The 16,630-nt window shown below is 41.7% G+C and overlaps 1 protein-coding gene across 2 annotated transcripts in view; it reads left to right on the top strand.

Annotated features, from left to right (window-relative positions):
* DUSP22 (dual specificity phosphatase 22) overlaps nucleotides 1–16,630 on the top strand; it is a 43,083-nt gene that overhangs the window by 991 nt on the left and 25,462 nt on the right. The window contains exons 1-3 of one of the 2 annotated variants that reach the window (XM_063161475.1): nucleotides 1,942–2,147; nucleotides 5,175–5,208; nucleotides 12,768–12,850. In XM_063161475.1, coding sequence (XP_063017545.1) covers nucleotides 2,061–2,147; nucleotides 5,175–5,208; nucleotides 12,768–12,850 — 204 coding nt within the window. In that variant the 5' untranslated portion in view covers nucleotides 1,942–2,060. Of the gene's footprint in view, nucleotides 1–1,941; nucleotides 2,148–5,174; nucleotides 5,209–12,767; nucleotides 12,851–16,630 lie in introns of those variants that run through there. The other variant, XM_063161483.1, reaches the window with a different exon arrangement.

A 16,630-nucleotide genomic window follows, 5' to 3' on the forward strand; every position in this document is an offset into this window, starting at 1 on the left:
CTCAGTATCTCCACCTCTGTTTAAAACCCAGGTTTGAAAGTGTGGTGGTAACTAGCCTTTTATATATAGCTTACTATGAGGAACAGAAGTTGAGTCATCTCCTCTGTCTTACATCCTGCTTTGAGTGCTTTGGGAGTAGCTTTGCTGTGTGGCCTCTGACAAAGCAGAGGAGAACAGCTAGAAATAGCTCCTCACATTTTGTCCCAGACTGACATCCTTGCCCCTGGAAGGATCATCAGATTGATGAACATCCAGAGTGCTTAGTGTGCTCCCTGGAAGGGGAAGCCTTTCCATCCTATGGGTAGAGACATTGAAATAGAAACCTTTGGCAGGGAAAAGATCTGGCTGCTGAGGAATCGAGTTAGTGCGTAAAAGGTAGAACCTCCCTTGGTCCTTTTTTCAGTTTTTGCTTTCAAAGTCTGGGAATAATGCTGTAGTATTAGCCACTCATTGATATTAGCCTTCTAGAAATGGCCAGTTAGGAAGATATACAGCTAGAGAAACTCCTTTCAGGCCTCTGGTATATTTGTAGTAATTTTCTTGGAATGCTTGAAATTATCAGAACGTTTAGAGGGACGCAATATGGGATACTTTAGTTGCAGTCTGGGGAGGAAAAAAAATAAAACCTAAAGGACAACTCTCAGCCCTTTGAAGCTGTGTTGCATTGTACTGTGGTAGTGTGTGGTAGGAATTGGCAATCTGTGACTGGCCAATTTGGTCATTTTAATTCTGTTAAATGTTGCCCTGACATGTACCACCTGGTGCTTTCAGGACAAGCATAACACCACTTGGATTTTTCTCCCCTTTCTTATAGCTGTATCCAAGAGGTTCAGCTGTTGAGCAGTTTGGGAAGTGCTGGCTCCTTTAAGGAGGCTACAGTCATGCAGAGTACTGGCCATCAGGGTTTATATTTGTAGGGGTCCCACATCTTGGTGTGGAACTTGCCACCTTCCGAATGTGCCTCTGGATCATCTCTTCCTCCTGATCTCGTGAGTCGGTGAAGCTGGAGGGGCAAGGGGAAGCATGGAGCCATCAGTGCAGATGTAGGTGGTATTTGCTTGACTCAGTGTAGTCAGTCAATACAAATTGCCTTAGTTTCCAGCTGAAGTGTGTTTCTTGTGGCAGATCTGTGTACGGATGGTAGGAAAAAATAATCAGCTTATTTGATGATGGATTATTTCATTTAAGGAGTCCCTTTGTACAGATGCCAAGGGAAGAGGATTAATGATGGCCTGGAATGGGTGTGGTAAGAAAGAGCTCCAGGGATTGCTACAGCCTGTCAATACCGATTTGTTCTCAGTGGCATGGTCCCTTCTTTATTTTTCTGTCCCATTATACTGATGTATTTCATAGCAAATAGCAATTGCACGTGACTTCATGTGGCCATTAGAGTGATAAGGGCTAGAGGCCTGGCATTCTTTTTAGGTGAGGTTTATCTTTCTTTGCTAATTTTCTCTGTAAAATTAGCCTGGCCTAGTTTTTTTTTTTTTTTTTTTCTAAAGCCCATCCTAGACTTCTGACATTTCCTGAATTAAACTGAAATCATTTGTTCATAACCACTTTTTTTATTCTGTTCAGAGAAGGAGAATCAGCTTGTGATTGTGCATTGACCTGCCTAGTTTAATTTTCAGTACTTCACCTTTTTTCCTTGTATTTTTAAGATGTATATTTTACAGAATGAGTAATGGGGTCTGACTTAGGGAATTATCTCAGTAGTCTGATTTGTGTTCATGGTTAATGTCTAACTTTGACTTGTATTCAAAGTTCAAGTTGAAGTCTGTGGTTGAAATGTAGAAATGTTTTCCAGGAGCTGAAGTCTAGCGGCTGAGATGGCGACCAGATTTGACTATCTGTGTACAGGATCTTGGTGAAGAGCTCTTCCTGGGGTTTAGTTGTTGTTTAGAGCTGTTAAAGTTAACTGACAGTTATTCATGTAAACTCTTCAGAAGATTCGAGTATTATCTCTATGAAAAAGGGCAGATAAGCCCTGCTTGTTGTAGGAGTGGATTAATAAGAAATTTAAACCAGTGTGGCTAGTTACAGCTGAGGTAGCTAATTTTATGGAAGTCAGAGAAGCTGTGCCAGTTCATGTCAGCCGCAAATCCCCCTCACTGATGTGTGCCACTCTCGTGTACTACTGGACAAAGGTAGGTTTGTCTTCTCCTTTTGCAGTGCCCCAACACCTCTGAGAAAGCCCTGTGCACTTCTCCAGAGTGCCCATCAGTACTAACACAACCAGAAGCAGTGTTAGGCAAGAGTTAGATGCTTTATCATAGGCATTTGTTGATAGAGGAAACAGCAGCAAAGTAGCCCTTTAAGCATTTTCCAGAGAGGTGTGTTGTCAGAGAGGACTGACAGAAGCATTAGCAACTGCTGTCTGTTCCAGGGCTCAGTCTTTGTGCAAGGTGGAGAACATGAGCTGCTCTCATGCGAGGTACTAACTAGGACAGACGTTGGTGTCCCTGTCCCTTGGTGCATCCTTTACATCGGTTACTTGCTCTGTGGTCATTTTCTCAATGTTTCGGATCATATAAAGATGCTACTGTTTTTATTCATATAGCAGTGGTTGAGAGGTTCACAAAAACAACCACCTTATTTTTCTACTCTTCTGACTCCCACCCCTTCTCTCTCACACGCCCCTAGCTGCCATCAGCCTTCATTTTGCACAGCCCGGAGTTGCAGTTACTGAAGGCAGTGTGAGATGACACAGCTGAAAGTTCCCAGCCATAGTTGAGTGCTGAAGTATTAGTCAGCATGACATAAAGATTCACTTCTTTTCAGGTAGCTTTCACCCATAGTAATGTTTCTTGCTTCTAGAATGACTAGTACAAGAGGGATAACATCTGTCCTTGGTTGCACGGTGTCCTAATTACCTGCCTATCGTACAGCATTGCTTCCTGATGTACAAATGCAGACTTCTCGATTTTTCCTCCTTTGCCAACGAGAAACCTCATTTCTGCAACCTCCCAGTGTTTCTCACTATCTTTAATTTCTAATGTCAAAGCTTAATGACTGTGAATTGAAATTAGGCTTTTATTCTCTCTTGAGAATGCGCATTTGATGCAGAAATAATGTCCTGGAGTCTAAAATGCTATAGTCTACAGCAGTAATGGTGTGATGGAAGATCTGTGCTGCAGATAGGAAATACCAGACAGCTATAGCTATTTTAAAATAGCAGAAAGCCTTGAATTTAAATTTTTTTTTATTTTTTAAACTGAAATTGAGGGAGCTCACTGGGGTGATCTTGTTAGTGAAATTCATTCATAACTTGAGTCCCTTTTGCTTTGGAACATGATTTTGTTTGCAGAATTTAGTCTCTTTGGCAGTGACTCTTGAGTACTGCCCTATCTGGAACAGGTACAGGCTTCTTCTAGCAAATGTCATCAAGAGTGCTTGAAACACTGAATTGTCCCTTGAAACCATGAATCTTGCACACATGGAAGGGGACAGCAGGATGTTGGAAAGCTTCTTTACCCTACACCATAGTCTAGCATTGGAAACTGGCCTGGGCATTTTTGCTGTCTTTGTAAGAATGTTGAATTTGTACTAATGAAGAGGGAAGGAAGGGGAGAAAGCTATCTCAGCTTCTTTTTGCAAAATGTACAGATGTACAGGTGCCCCTACTAAAGAACTGTTTTCTTGATGAACCAGTGCTGTCAATCAGCCCTTAATTTTCAAGCAAGGTTCTACAAGCAATCAGGTACAGCAAGGGTCCTGGAGAAGCTGTCTTTTTGTATTGGGGTGGGGAATTGAGCCCTGTGTTTAGAGCTGGTGTGACACAGAGACAGAGCAGGCAGAGGGATCACCCAGCAAAGCCTAAAGGGAGGAATGTTTGCGCAAACCAAAGCTGCAAGGATTGGAAGAGATGCTGCAGCTTTCTGTTTCCCGCAAGGCTTGATAAATAACAGCGAACGTGATGCTTTGACCAGATGAAAACTGTGAAGTTAGGGCAGGTCAGAAGCTGTTTTACAGCCTCTTCTGCTGGCCCTGCTAACCTGTGCATGGTGACCTGGCTCACCTTTCCGCAGGAGGGTTGCAGTGAAACCAAGTCTGTGGCAATGATCCCTGATGAAAAGTCCTTCATGACTTTCCTAAATGGGTGGACTTTTCCTTTTAAGTGGCTGTGCCTGAGAGGTTGTTGCTGCTGTTGTGGTGACACTGGGGTGTTGCTAAGGCTATAGGAAGTCAGTGCTGATGTATCTGTATTGGTGGTATGCTGTACGTGGGCTGAAGAAAAATGGATTGTATGGTTTCACCACCACAGTTCTGATCTCCTCAAAGGATGTGGGTGTGGGTCAGAGACTTCAGGTGGCAGAGAACAAAAATCTTGGCCAGCAGTTCGGTGTGCCTGGTGGTTTTTGATGTCTGTACTGCTGTTCCCAAGTCTGGGAGGGTTATGAGAGGGTAGCAGGGGTAGCGCTACAGTGTCACCTGCCTCTGTGTCTGTGCCTGCACGTGCCCTCAAGCACGGGCTGGTCCTTGGGCAGACCTTGATACTCCCAAAGTACCTGGTACATGTTATGGAAGGAGACTGAAGTGCAGTTAAAGAATGTCCTGTAACTGACACCTGTGCAGGCATCTGAGGGTGTGGGCTGAAGGGGTAGATCTGTGGGAGAAACATGCACTTCACAGACTTTTGGCAGTTCCCTTGCTATGTGAGCACACAAGTCACTGTTTGCAGTGATTTCCTCTAAGAGCTCCACAGTGCTGCAGCCCTGACTTGCATAGCTTTGCACTTCAAAAGCCTCGAAGGATGTCATTTTGCAGGGCTTTGTCCAGCTTCCTTAGCAACTTTAGGCAAATCACCTTTGCTGTGTGAAGTTTCATCATTAGTTCCATGAGGGTAGCTGTTACCCTGCTGCGGGGGGCAGGGGAGAGCTGTGTTGTGAGGCTGCTTCGTAATTTGTAAACTACATTTGCTGTCCTTGGAGAGCCTCCATTAAGTGAAAGAATACCCACGATTAACTACCCCCTTCTGCCAAGGAATGCTGTCAAAGCACAGTATGCCTAGAGCTATCTGGTCTGAGAAGGTTGCAAAAATTGTCAGCATGTTTTAGATTGCATTTCACAATAGTCTGCTAAAGTAGTATGTTCCATCCTGTATGCAAATTGAACTTTGTCAAATTGTCTTACCACAAGATATCTATATTTGATACTATATTTCTTTCTCACAGATTCTGCCTGGCTTGTTCATTGGCAACTTTAAAGGTAAGATTAGTTTTATTATTATCTCTAGGATTACTTAGCAGGGGTCCTAAAGTGTTTTGCAGGCACTCAGAATTCTCTGGCATCTCTGTAGCTTTTTAACCCCATCTTGCTTCATGTCTGGATTCACCTGGTGGCACTTAAAGAAGAACTCGTTTGCTCTCTCCTCTGTGTGCTGTGCTGCAAGTACTTTGAGAAAAGTAAAATGAATACCATCTCCTTGGAGCAACGATTTCTGTGCTTGGCAAGCAAGCCTGTGAGCCAGGCAGATTCTTTGTAAGACTTATTGCAAGTCCTCCTTATAAGTAAAGGCTTACTATACCTCCTGCTTATTGCTTTCATTATTTTGGTTATTTATAACAACTGCTAAAGAGTGCTGTTGTCACCGCTTGTGAGACTGATATGTCTGCTGCTTGCAGCCTGACCACTGATACTCACACTGTCTCTGTTGCAGATGTAAGTTTCTATGGATTTTTTTTTTCTTTCATGCATGAGGTTTTATTTTTTGTGTGCAGAAAAACAGACACATTTAGAAATCACAAGAAACTTTATGCAGACATCCAAATAAATGACCTGTTCTCAAAACACTCTCTTAGCAGCAGTTCTGGCTGACTCTCCCTACTCAGAAGTAAACCAGTTGTGCATGTTCAGTGTTTTTGGTAGATGTAGACCCCATATTTCTTATGCCTGGGTAAACCAGCAAAGCAGGGCTCACAGGGGCTCCTGCAATATTTCTCCTGTCCTTCCTGGGCTGTCTGATACCACACCCAGACTGTTAAGGCTGGCAACATCTACACTGGATTTAGATGGTGCTCCACCTTCTCTCTGCCTCGTGCCCACTCTTCCTTCCATGCCTCCCCATCTGAAAACCTGTGAGTTCAGTGGTTTTTGCCTGATTTACCTACTTCTGGATCTGCTGACCCATACTGTGGATCCAGTGCTTGCTGCCCCTTGGGACATGGAGCTGATAAGTTTAGAAGGCAACCTGGAGGTACATGTGAGGTTAAAAGCTGCCTTTTGCCACACCATAAACACAAGTACAATGGCTACTGTGTGAGGGAGTTAATCATGCCATGGTAAGGAAAATGAGAAGATAGAGGTGATTTCATGCTGATAATGAAAGGAGAAAAAAGAAAAATATAGGAAAAAAAAAACCCAACAAAATAAGGCCAAGAGGATAGTTTTGAAAGCCCTTTGGATGGACCACTGCATGGTCTGATGACAAAATTAACTAACTTGGTCACAGCCATGTTACTTCCTCTTTTTGTTCTCTTTTCTCTTCCTGAAGAAATTCAGGCAAGGGGTGGAATTGGGAAGATGTTGGACTGTGGAGTCCTTCAGGTTTCAGGCAGGGTGGGCAGGCCCTGGTAACGTGGCTCCCAGTCAGTCCCACTCACCATGGCCATCCCGCTGCTAAGCCCTTGCGCAGGGGAGTGAAACTCAGCAGGAGCATCTGTTTGCTGGTGCAGCTCTGTTTTCAGAGCAGGGGACTTGGCCACGGTTGCAGAGTGAGTCAGCATCTCTGCCCACGCCAGGCCTGTGGCCCTGTCCCTCCCTGTGTGCCTTGGGAGTGGCCCTGGAATTGCAGGGCAGGTCATACCCACGTGGAGAGCAGAGGTGTGCAGGTGGAGGTGCTGCTGTGGCTGGAAAATGTCTCTGGGAACCTCGCTGAAAAAGAAGCAGATGGTGTAATGCCTCTGCTTACCTCCAGAAAAGAGAGGAAAGATGAGTTGACTTTAACCCTAGTGGTTGTTTTTAAAATTAATTAAAAACACAAACAAAAATGTCAGTTTATTTACTGCTATGACCTTTGCTCAGATTGCATTTAATCATTACATTCTCCCCTCACAAGTACCTGTTATAATTTCAGATAGGCTACCATACTTGGAGAGGGAAAGCTAGGTCTTGCAGTACTTCACTAATAGGAGAGCGTCCTTTTACAATTCTTACTGTTTTCTGCATTCCTTGTCCCTCAACTTCCCCTTGCCTCACTGCATAGGAGTAATTGCAGCAAGCTCTCTGTGCAGTGAAGTCATCCTATTTAGGAACAGGTTGTTGGTTAATTACCAGTGTGTTTTTCTGGAGGTGTTTTATCCTGATGTTCTTGGGGCATGTTCTGATTTGTGAGACTTTTTAAAAAAGTGACTAGTGAGCATTGAGGCTGCCACGAGGGGGATCACTGACTGAGAAATACTCAGCAGCATGTGCAGTTGCGACTGGTCAGACTATCCTGATTTGGGCAGCTGAAATTACTAGCTACTCATAAAGGCAGAGATTTACAAAATTATTTCCTGTAATGCATTTTTGATCAGTCTCTCGTTTTTGAGCCTAAGATTGATAGCTTGAAATTGAACAAAGTTGCATCTTGTCAGTAAGAGGAGGAAACACTGAATCCCTGGTGTTGTGCATCTCGCCCAGACACAGGGCTGAGAATTCGAGGCGCTGTCTGAGTCCCTGAGCTGGGGTGGAGAGGAGGCAGCCTCTCCTGAAGTTGAGTCAGGGGAATGTCTGTAAATCGCTCTGATCTGCCCTCTGGAGGATAGTCTTTCCCCAGTGGCTCCTCAGGGAGCCTGGGCGTGCACGGTTTCCAGAGCTCAATCCAAGTACCATCCTACTCCCACTCCTGTCTTGCTGCTGCATGGGAGACCTCTGGGAACCCTGGCAGGCTGGGAAAAGGCACAGTTCTTCTAGATGGGTGCCTCTCTGCTGAGTGAAAGTAGGATGTTTGAGATGTTAAACACTAATTCTGGAGGGCTGTTGTCTGAAGAAGGCATTCAGGAATTGCTCTGATTGGGAAATTATTATTCACCATTCAGCTATATTTCTGCTTTTAGGCCTAGTAAATTTAAATACAGCCTATGACAGAGCAGTGCAAATTCTGCATTTGACTGGGAGATAAACTGAGGCCCAGAAACAGCTTGTGAAATGAACCTGTGGCTCACCTCAGGACCTGAGCTTGCTGCTTCTGCTTTGTTTGGTGCTTCACAAACCTCTAAGCACATAGACTTGAGAGGGGCTTTAATAATCACCTTAAGGATCTCTAGGGTAGAAAGTTACTTGTAGTGCTGATTATGAAAAGCACTGAAGTATCTCCTGAAATCCCCCTAAGCTGACAGAGCTTGAGTATGTCTCTGAAAACCTTTCCTGAATAAGCACAGATCTTGGCATGTGTTCAAGTGCTTTTTATCTCACAGGCTCTATAAGCATGATTCAGCTCATCAGTAGCACATGAAAAGTGTGGTATGCTCTTGAGAGCTTATATTTGAGATTTCACAGCTAGAGGGCAGGAAAATTCAAGAAGAACCATAGATGTCCATATAAAATACAAGACTGAGTCTGGTCTGAAAGCCCAGAAGGAAACGGCACTTGAGATTTTTCTTTGAAAGTGAAGGAGTAGTTATTTCTTTGCAAATGGCAGAGTAGCAGGCTAAGAGAGAAAAATGAGGGAAAAGAAAGAGGAAATTAACTCCTCTTTCTGCCTCTGGTTTTGGAGAAGATTTGTTTTGTTTCATTTGTACCTTACAGATGAAATGCAGTCCTCTCAAAAGACAAAGAATTTATTGTGAGACTGCATGGCCACTTGTCTTCTGCACTGGAAACCCGATGACCCTTGAAAGTCACCTGTGCTCACAACAAAAATGGTTGCTTTGTCCCCTTAAGGGATTGACAGAACAGCCTGGTTCTCTGCACAAATGGAAAACAAAATCTGTTTCTTCTGATGAGAGATTCTTAGTGGATGTTCAGCTTGCTTCCAAACCAAGAGGTGTGGCAGTAGCAGAAACCAGAGAATCAAGAGTGTTTCTACCTTGAATATTAAAGAGCTTGTGTCCTTCCTTGTTTGTAATCATTCAAGGTTTTTTCCATGGAATATTTGGGGGCTTTTTAATTTGAAGGGGAAAGCCACAATATGAGGTTTAATTTCCCCATAGAGTCCAGTGTTGCTGTAGATGGTCTGGAGAGTCTTGGGGAAGTTTCTGCCCTTCCCATTACTAAGTGTATAAAAAGACAATGCCCACCAAGTAGTTCTACTGTGTTTCTAAAGTCAGTTAATTCCTGTTCTCATCTGCTTACTATTTTTTAAGTTCCATTTCCTAAGGCTTTATATCAGATACTGAAAACAGGAGAGGATGGAGGTACCATTTACTTTTTCAGCTTCACCTTTTGAAGAAAGACTATTGGTACTCCCTGAAACAGAGTACTCACCTATTTCCCACCTTTCTTGTTCCCCAAAAAGGCCCTTCTAAGAGGATGGGACAAAATATATTTTAGAACAAAGTGCGAAGTGGAGACAGGAGAGGTTAAGGTTTTGTTCATGTACACAGTTTGTGTGTGTCTGTAACTGCACATAACTGGATTCAGGAACAAAGCTCTCCTGATGGGAAACTATTCCCAGTAATAGCTCTTAGTGCTCTGAACCACTACAGAGGATGTTCTTCTTTAGGTGGCTGTCTCTCTATCTAGCTCTCTCCAAAGCAGAAGAGAAAGTGCAGACAAAATTTTGCTTTATATAATAAAAACAAAAAGATGTGATGTTGATGAAATTGTCTCTACACATCTGCAGATTGAGACTTAATACTGCTGTACATGCTGGGCTGACTTGCTTTGTCTAAGAGGAAGTCCTTATCCCTCACCTTGCATTTCTGTGGAGGCACTAAAATACTGAAGAAAGAGAAGATGGTTGTAGGTACATTTGAGACTTCACCACTGTAGTACTGGAGTTGTTCAGTCATTGATGTGCCTTAACTGCAGTGGTTGGAGCTGTGTCTCTTTTGCTGACTGGGATGGAAGCACACTGCACTAGGTGATTTTCTCCCCAGCACACAGTAAGGCTTCCCAGAGCTGCAGGATGACAAATTCTGAGGCCCCAGTCCCATTTTGATGACTTTGGCATTGGTTTTGTATATAAGTGTTTATAGCTCTCTGCATGAGTAGAGGTCAAGCTTGGAGTCACAGTATGAAACTGAGGGAAAAAGGCTAAATGTGGGAGGGAGAGAGGAAGACTTCCCCAGTGTGAATTGTGTCATTTTGTGTGAAGAGAGAATTTCCCAAAGGCTTAGCTCAAAAGTCCACATCTGCATTAGCTGAGAAGCATTTTGCTGTATGACACAGAATGTTAGGTAAGGTGTTATGAAGGAATAATACTGCATTTGAGGCACCCTTTAGAGTATGCACAGGAGGGGGCTCTGGTAGGTAGGATTAATCATAACATTTGAAAATGGGGTGTTTCACACTGTGATTTCAAAATGTGAGCTTGCATGTGCTTGTACAGCATTGTGCTACAGCAAAGAAGTTAGAATTGCTGTGGTGGTGGTGGTTCTTTTGGTTTTTGGTGGTTCTTTACATAACTTGTAAATTTTTTTTTTTTTTTTTTTTGTTATTTATGGTATGAGACTGTGAGTGACAGGATATCTTATTTGTACTGCTGTTTAAATAGCCTTATCTGTAGTATCTGTAGAGACTTAAGGCAGGTGCTGGGGAACCAGGGGAATTTCCCCTTTGTAAACTGTTTGAAGTTTAGATCCAGAAATAACTGGGAAGCTTTTTCTCCTCTACTTCAGTGAATTGAATGCTTATTTCCCAAATATATTAAGGACTTGTTGGCTACATGGTGATGTATGTCTGGGATGGCTATTTCCAGCTTGTTTCTAGGAATATCTGAAATCTCAGTGTGTAGTTTTGATTTGCTGAGATTCCTTTAGCCCGAGTCTTTGTTAACTGAAGAATTATGTCCATTAGGCCTTTCAAACTAATTCAAAGCGGTCAGCATTTAATTTGGATCATATCTTCTTTTAAAGCAGTTTGCCTTGTGTGGCAAGACATTTCTTACCACATAGATCATACTGATAATTAGAGATTGGGGTCTCATTGTGCTAGGTGTACCTTAACACCATGAATTCCAGCCAGCAGGCTCTGAAGTCTGCCCTTAGTCTTTGTAAGACAGAAAACTGATTTTTAGGGGCACTTAGGCTGGTTTCTGGGTTTCCAAATCCTTGACTGCTTAGGCATTCCCTAAGGAATTGACACTGTCCTACAAACTGTTAAAAAATCTGAAGGTCAGGTAGATTAGAGGATGTCGCCTGGCGAGCATTAGCATTTCTTCTTTGAAATGTTTTCTCTGAGATTTTTACGAAATTTTATTTGTTCTGTGAAGCTAGGCTTTAATTCTGTTTCAGATAGAATTTGTGTTAATTCTCTCCTGAAGGATTAGGCATCTGTGTTGGTCATACAGGCTTGAGCAGTAGTGAATAAAATCCTTGCAGTTTTAACTATTTTCTTCATTTTATTAGCTGTAGAGAAGCTTGCATAATTGGATTAGGTTTAAATTTCATTGCTTGTTACTGTGCTCTCTTGAATCTTGTCTATGGGGCAGTATAATTAAATGTCCAGCTCTTCTTTGTGCTGTAGAGAATTGAAACTTTATAGTAGGTGGATAAGACGACCCAAGAGATGCTAATTGAACTCTTGCCTGTACATAAAGAACGTACAGGTGATGCTATTATTTTTGTACCTAGAGAGAGCTGCTTCGAAACCTTTGTGGTCAGTGCTCTCTTTTTGTGTGCAACCAGGCTAATGTGAAAAGATTGTATGGGCAGGTTTCGAAGGCAGGTGTTCCCATCACAAAACCACTGCTGTACTTACCATGGTGTGCTGTGCCATTCTCTAGCAAAAAGGTCAAAAGTAGATGGGCACAAGCTAACTTTGACCTGTATTGGTGGTTCTTTCAGGTTGTTTTTTGACTTGCTGATAGTTTGATATGGGGAAAGTTGGTCACTGATGACAGATAGTCTATTTTACCCTTTTTTCTCATAGAATCAAGCCCATGGTGTTGCTGTATCTAGCATCAAATTTTCAGTCACCTCAGTTTTCTTTCCAGTTTTGAATGTCTGAAACCCCTTGGTTACAGGTCTAGGAACCACCTTTTCACAACTGCATTTCCTTGCTGTAGCATTTTGCTTTTTTATACATTTGATATATTTATCACCTGTCTCTCTTTAGACTTAAAATTATCATTTGTATTGGCTGAATGCACATTTTTCTCTGCTGGTTCACAGAAAGTAAGAATCTTGTTATTGTCATGGCTTGTCTGCAGAGACCTCAATTCAAGTGGTATGGTTGGCTTCCCTTCTCAGACCTGGATATCACAGGGTCTGTTTCCCAAGTGAAAATGTATTCCCTGAAGGGGGATTTGTGGGTAGAGAGGAGGTCAGATATTTCTTGTACAGCTCTGAGTGCATGTTCAGATGGCCATCACCTGCGCACAGGCATGCACAGACTTACATTTCAGATGCAAAATACATGAAACTTCTGACTTGAGAACACATTCCTGAGTCACTTAAGCTTGGTCTTTATATAGTATATAATTTGTTTTGGAGTTAGAAGTGTGTCTTCCCGTTACCCACTCTGGTGATTATGTTCTAGAACAGCTGCATTTGAGGTTTTGCCTGACTTTATGCTGCTTCAAAAGGAAATGTATCAACAATAAGTAACTTTTCAACATGCACAATGGGAATGCTATTTCAAGAGATTAAAAAAATTATCTTCCTTTTTTCCCTCTGTCACAGATGCCCGAGATGTAGAGCAATTGAGTAAGAATAACATTACGCACATTCTTTCAATCCATGACAGTGCCCGCCCTATGCTTGAGGTAAGAGTTGTGGGGGACTCCACAATAAATCATTCCTTTGCAGTTGACTGTCATAGTCATCTTTGGATTAATTTTTTTTTCTGTGCAATTGATGTTTTGAGACTGATTTTCTTGAAAGCTGTAGTTTTGAGATCCAGCCACAGGTTTTGTTGTTGCTGCTGTTATACCAACAAGAAATGTAACTGACAAGGGAAGAGAACTACACTGTCAATCTGTATAACACAATAATGGGATTATGTTATTAATTTAATAGTAAAGGTAAGTTTCCTTCTGTGTGGAGTTAAAGCATCACATAAACAACATTCCTTCCCCAGTACTAACCCTTCTGTGTACTTGGGCCCTTTCCTTCAGTCTTTTTGGCAGATGGGTTTGCAGTCCTTTTCTATGTCAAATTGCCTTATTCAGGCTTGGAGTGTAGGAGGAACCAGTGATCCTCACATAATAGATCTAAAATAGCAGGGCATCTGTAGTCTCCAAAACTTTACATAAAGTATTATTCCCATTTTACTGAAGGGAAACTCATCTGAAGACCCATATTTAGTGTGTTATCTTGAGCAGAGAGGGAGCTGGGAGCAGGATACAGGTCTCTCTTGTTGGAATGCTATGATTTCTTCTTTACATCAGCTTACCTTGGAGGAGAGTCTGCCTGGGCTTTGCTACATCTTAAAATCTGGCTATTTGATTTATGTCAGGAACTATTATCCTCTAAAATTTGTTCATTCCTTCCCTGCATTCCACTTCTCATGAAATGTGGCAAAATCATGGGTAAGGCAGTAGTTGGTGTTAGCCCTCATAGGCTGGTGGGAATCTCCGCTTTTCTTTTTCTTCATGCAAAATGTCTCCAGCGATTTCAGTTCTTAAACTACAGAATTTCCACTTCTCCCAGGCAATTCAATAGGTAAGCCAAATGAGAGGTGTCCCCAGCAGTCACAGTCAACACCAGTATCAAGGTAATGGTGAACTCTGGGTTGACCTTGAATTTATAAATGTGCTGAAGCAGATTTATAAATGTGCTTTAGCTGTTAGCTTTGTTACACTGTCCATTTGACTTGTGTTGTGCCTGATGCTTGTTAAGTCTGAAACAGACTGAATTTCAAGAATGCTTTTAGTTGAAGAGATAAACTTTTGTGCTGAGTAAAGGAGATGCCATGTTGCCTCTAGGGTGCTGGTCTTTAAAATGAATGGAATTTTGTTTTGTTTTGTTTTATCATGATTAGAAAACTAGGAAGACAGATCAACTGCATGGTATGGATCAGCTGCAGCCTCAGGCCAGTGCTTCTGGTGGTGGTAGTTTTGGCAGCCCACACACCACCTCCTTGCTTGTGGTGATGCATCTGTTTGTGAGACTGCATGGTAAATAGAACTGGGAGCTTTTGTGGTTTAAATGTAACCAGGGCACCATTTCTTCCTCTAGTTACCACCACAGAAGTCATGAAGGATTATGTTTACCCAGCTCTGTTCCCAGTCTGGTTCACAGCAGTGTCTCAAAAGTAACAATGGCACATGAACAAACACATGAACAATACAACTGGTTGAGGATGGACTTGCTTTAATCACCCCTGCTTCCAACTGTGCCTTCGATTTTCTCTGCATACAGTATAGTTCCCTTAAAACTCCTCCCCAGTTCCTAAAGTAGTGTAAAGATTTCAAATTCCATTTCTTTGGGAGCTGAGCTAATTTTGATTACACCATCAGTCATGGTCTTACTGCCGTGATTGTGACTGAATGCTTCTGTTTAGGAACAAGAGCCTAGAAAACTTTTGCTAGGTTTGGTTACTTCCTTTGTTATTTACATCTGTGCCAGGTTTTAGGTGGGTTTGTTTACAGCTTGTGTGTCCACATTGTGCTTGGGGATTGTTCTCATGTCCACTGAAATCAAATAGAAATGTTTTCCCTAATTGTATCCCTCACCAGCTTTCTCCCCAAATTTCACTTGTGGAAAGTGATTACTTTTTGTTCAGAAATCATCTGATGTTATTCAAACTTCTAAACATGCAATTGCAGTGATGAGGAAATATCTTTTCCTTGAGATTCCCTGTTTCATGTGTATGCATTTATGTGAATGCTGATCACCTGTCAAAAGCTGCCTTTGCTTCTGCAGTAGTTGCCTTTGTCTTTAGCTAAGAATATTTTATCTCCAGAATTCCCTAGTCCTGTAGGAGATGTAGGAACCTGTAGGAAATTCTACAAATAATTCATTAGACAAAGCTTTCTGTGCATGCTAAGGAAGGTAAGTGTTTTTAGACATTGAAAAGCCAGTACTGTATTTGTAGCATGTTATCAAAGAGTATTTGGTCTTGTCTGACCCTGTATGGAACAAAGAATATGGATGCATGCTTTAGCTCTCAGAAGTCACAAATTAACCACATCTTGCTTGTCAGATTTTGAAGTTTCATCCCTGTTTTGATGCAATAATACATCTGAGTGGAGCACTTAAAGTGGTTTATCAGAAGTACTGATTCTATACACAGTGGGTCTTGTGGGTAGAGAATGAGAATGCCTAATCTCTCTTTGTCATTCATAGTCAAAAATGCAATACTCAAGAAATGGAAACAAACATCAGTCTATGCGATGAACACCAACTTGCTATGGATTGTAAAACTGTTTTCTACTGCAGTAACTTGAGGCATTGTCCCTCTCTGTGATGTTACAGACTGTTTTTACCTGGTTGTTTGAAATGCTCACAGTACCTTTTAAAAAGTATGCTTTCCTGTGTGACTTAGGTTTTGGGTATAGGTTGCTTCAGTTCCATCTAAGTTAGTAAGCTATTAGAAAATGATTGAAGAGTTTCACAACAACGTATTATATTAGTTAGGTTACATGTGCCTACTGAGATATACTTAAAAAAAAGTTTTCTTATAGAAGTTTGCTTTTGGACATTATCTCAATCACCGTTTACAAACCCTTATGGATGTCTGATTCATGGTGGCTCATAATCAAAGTTTAGGAAGTCATGAGTACTTTCAAACTGGAAGAACAGGAAAAAGTAGGTATAAAAGTAGTTGAATTCTAAGACTTCTTACACCTTTAGACATGGCTAGCTTGCATTAAGTGAAGATACAGAATTGTTTGTAAGACTTCAAGTGATTTACAATGGAAAAAATTTGCCAAAATCTGGCCTGAACTATCTTGCTATATTCCATATTCTTTAGTTCTTTTGCATAAAATGTTTCAAATAAGCTTTTCCTCTAATAAAACTGACTTTGAAATATATTCAGAGAGCATTCTAAGGCTATTTTTCCAACAAAGTGTACCATTATTACACAGGATATTAGGCAGTTTGGTGAGAATTTTGTAGTTTAAAGATGCATGTTTATATCTCCTGTGATACAAATATCTATGTTATGGAAAACCCTATGGGTAGAAGGTAGCCTGTCCAAGAGAAAGGTGTGCATGCCATATAGAACCAGGTTTGTTATTTCAGATGTAATGAGTGAGAGCAGTGTCCAGCAGCACCACGTGTGCTCCTTCAGATGCACAGGGGCAGCAGCCTTGGTGAATCAAGTTGTTTCCTTCAGAGCACTTTGGATGACTGCCCATGGGACACTCACAGATGTTTTATAAATCCACATAAGAGCCGTGAACAGAGGAGAATAATTAGTTTTCTTGCCACCTGCTTTTTCTATTCTATTTATCCATTTAGTTTAGGTTTTAAAATTTCTATTCAGAATATGAGACACTGAAAGGTAGATGGGGAAATATGTCTCCAAGTCTGCTTTAGATAATAGCATGTCTGGCAGTGGCCTGTAGGATCCGTCCAACAGGTTGTCTCGTGTCTAG

This window comes from Melospiza melodia, chromosome 1 (genome assembly GCF_035770615.1).
Source record: "Melospiza melodia melodia isolate bMelMel2 chromosome 1, bMelMel2.pri, whole genome shotgun sequence".
NCBI lineage: Eukaryota > Metazoa > Chordata > Aves > Passeriformes > Passerellidae > Melospiza > Melospiza melodia.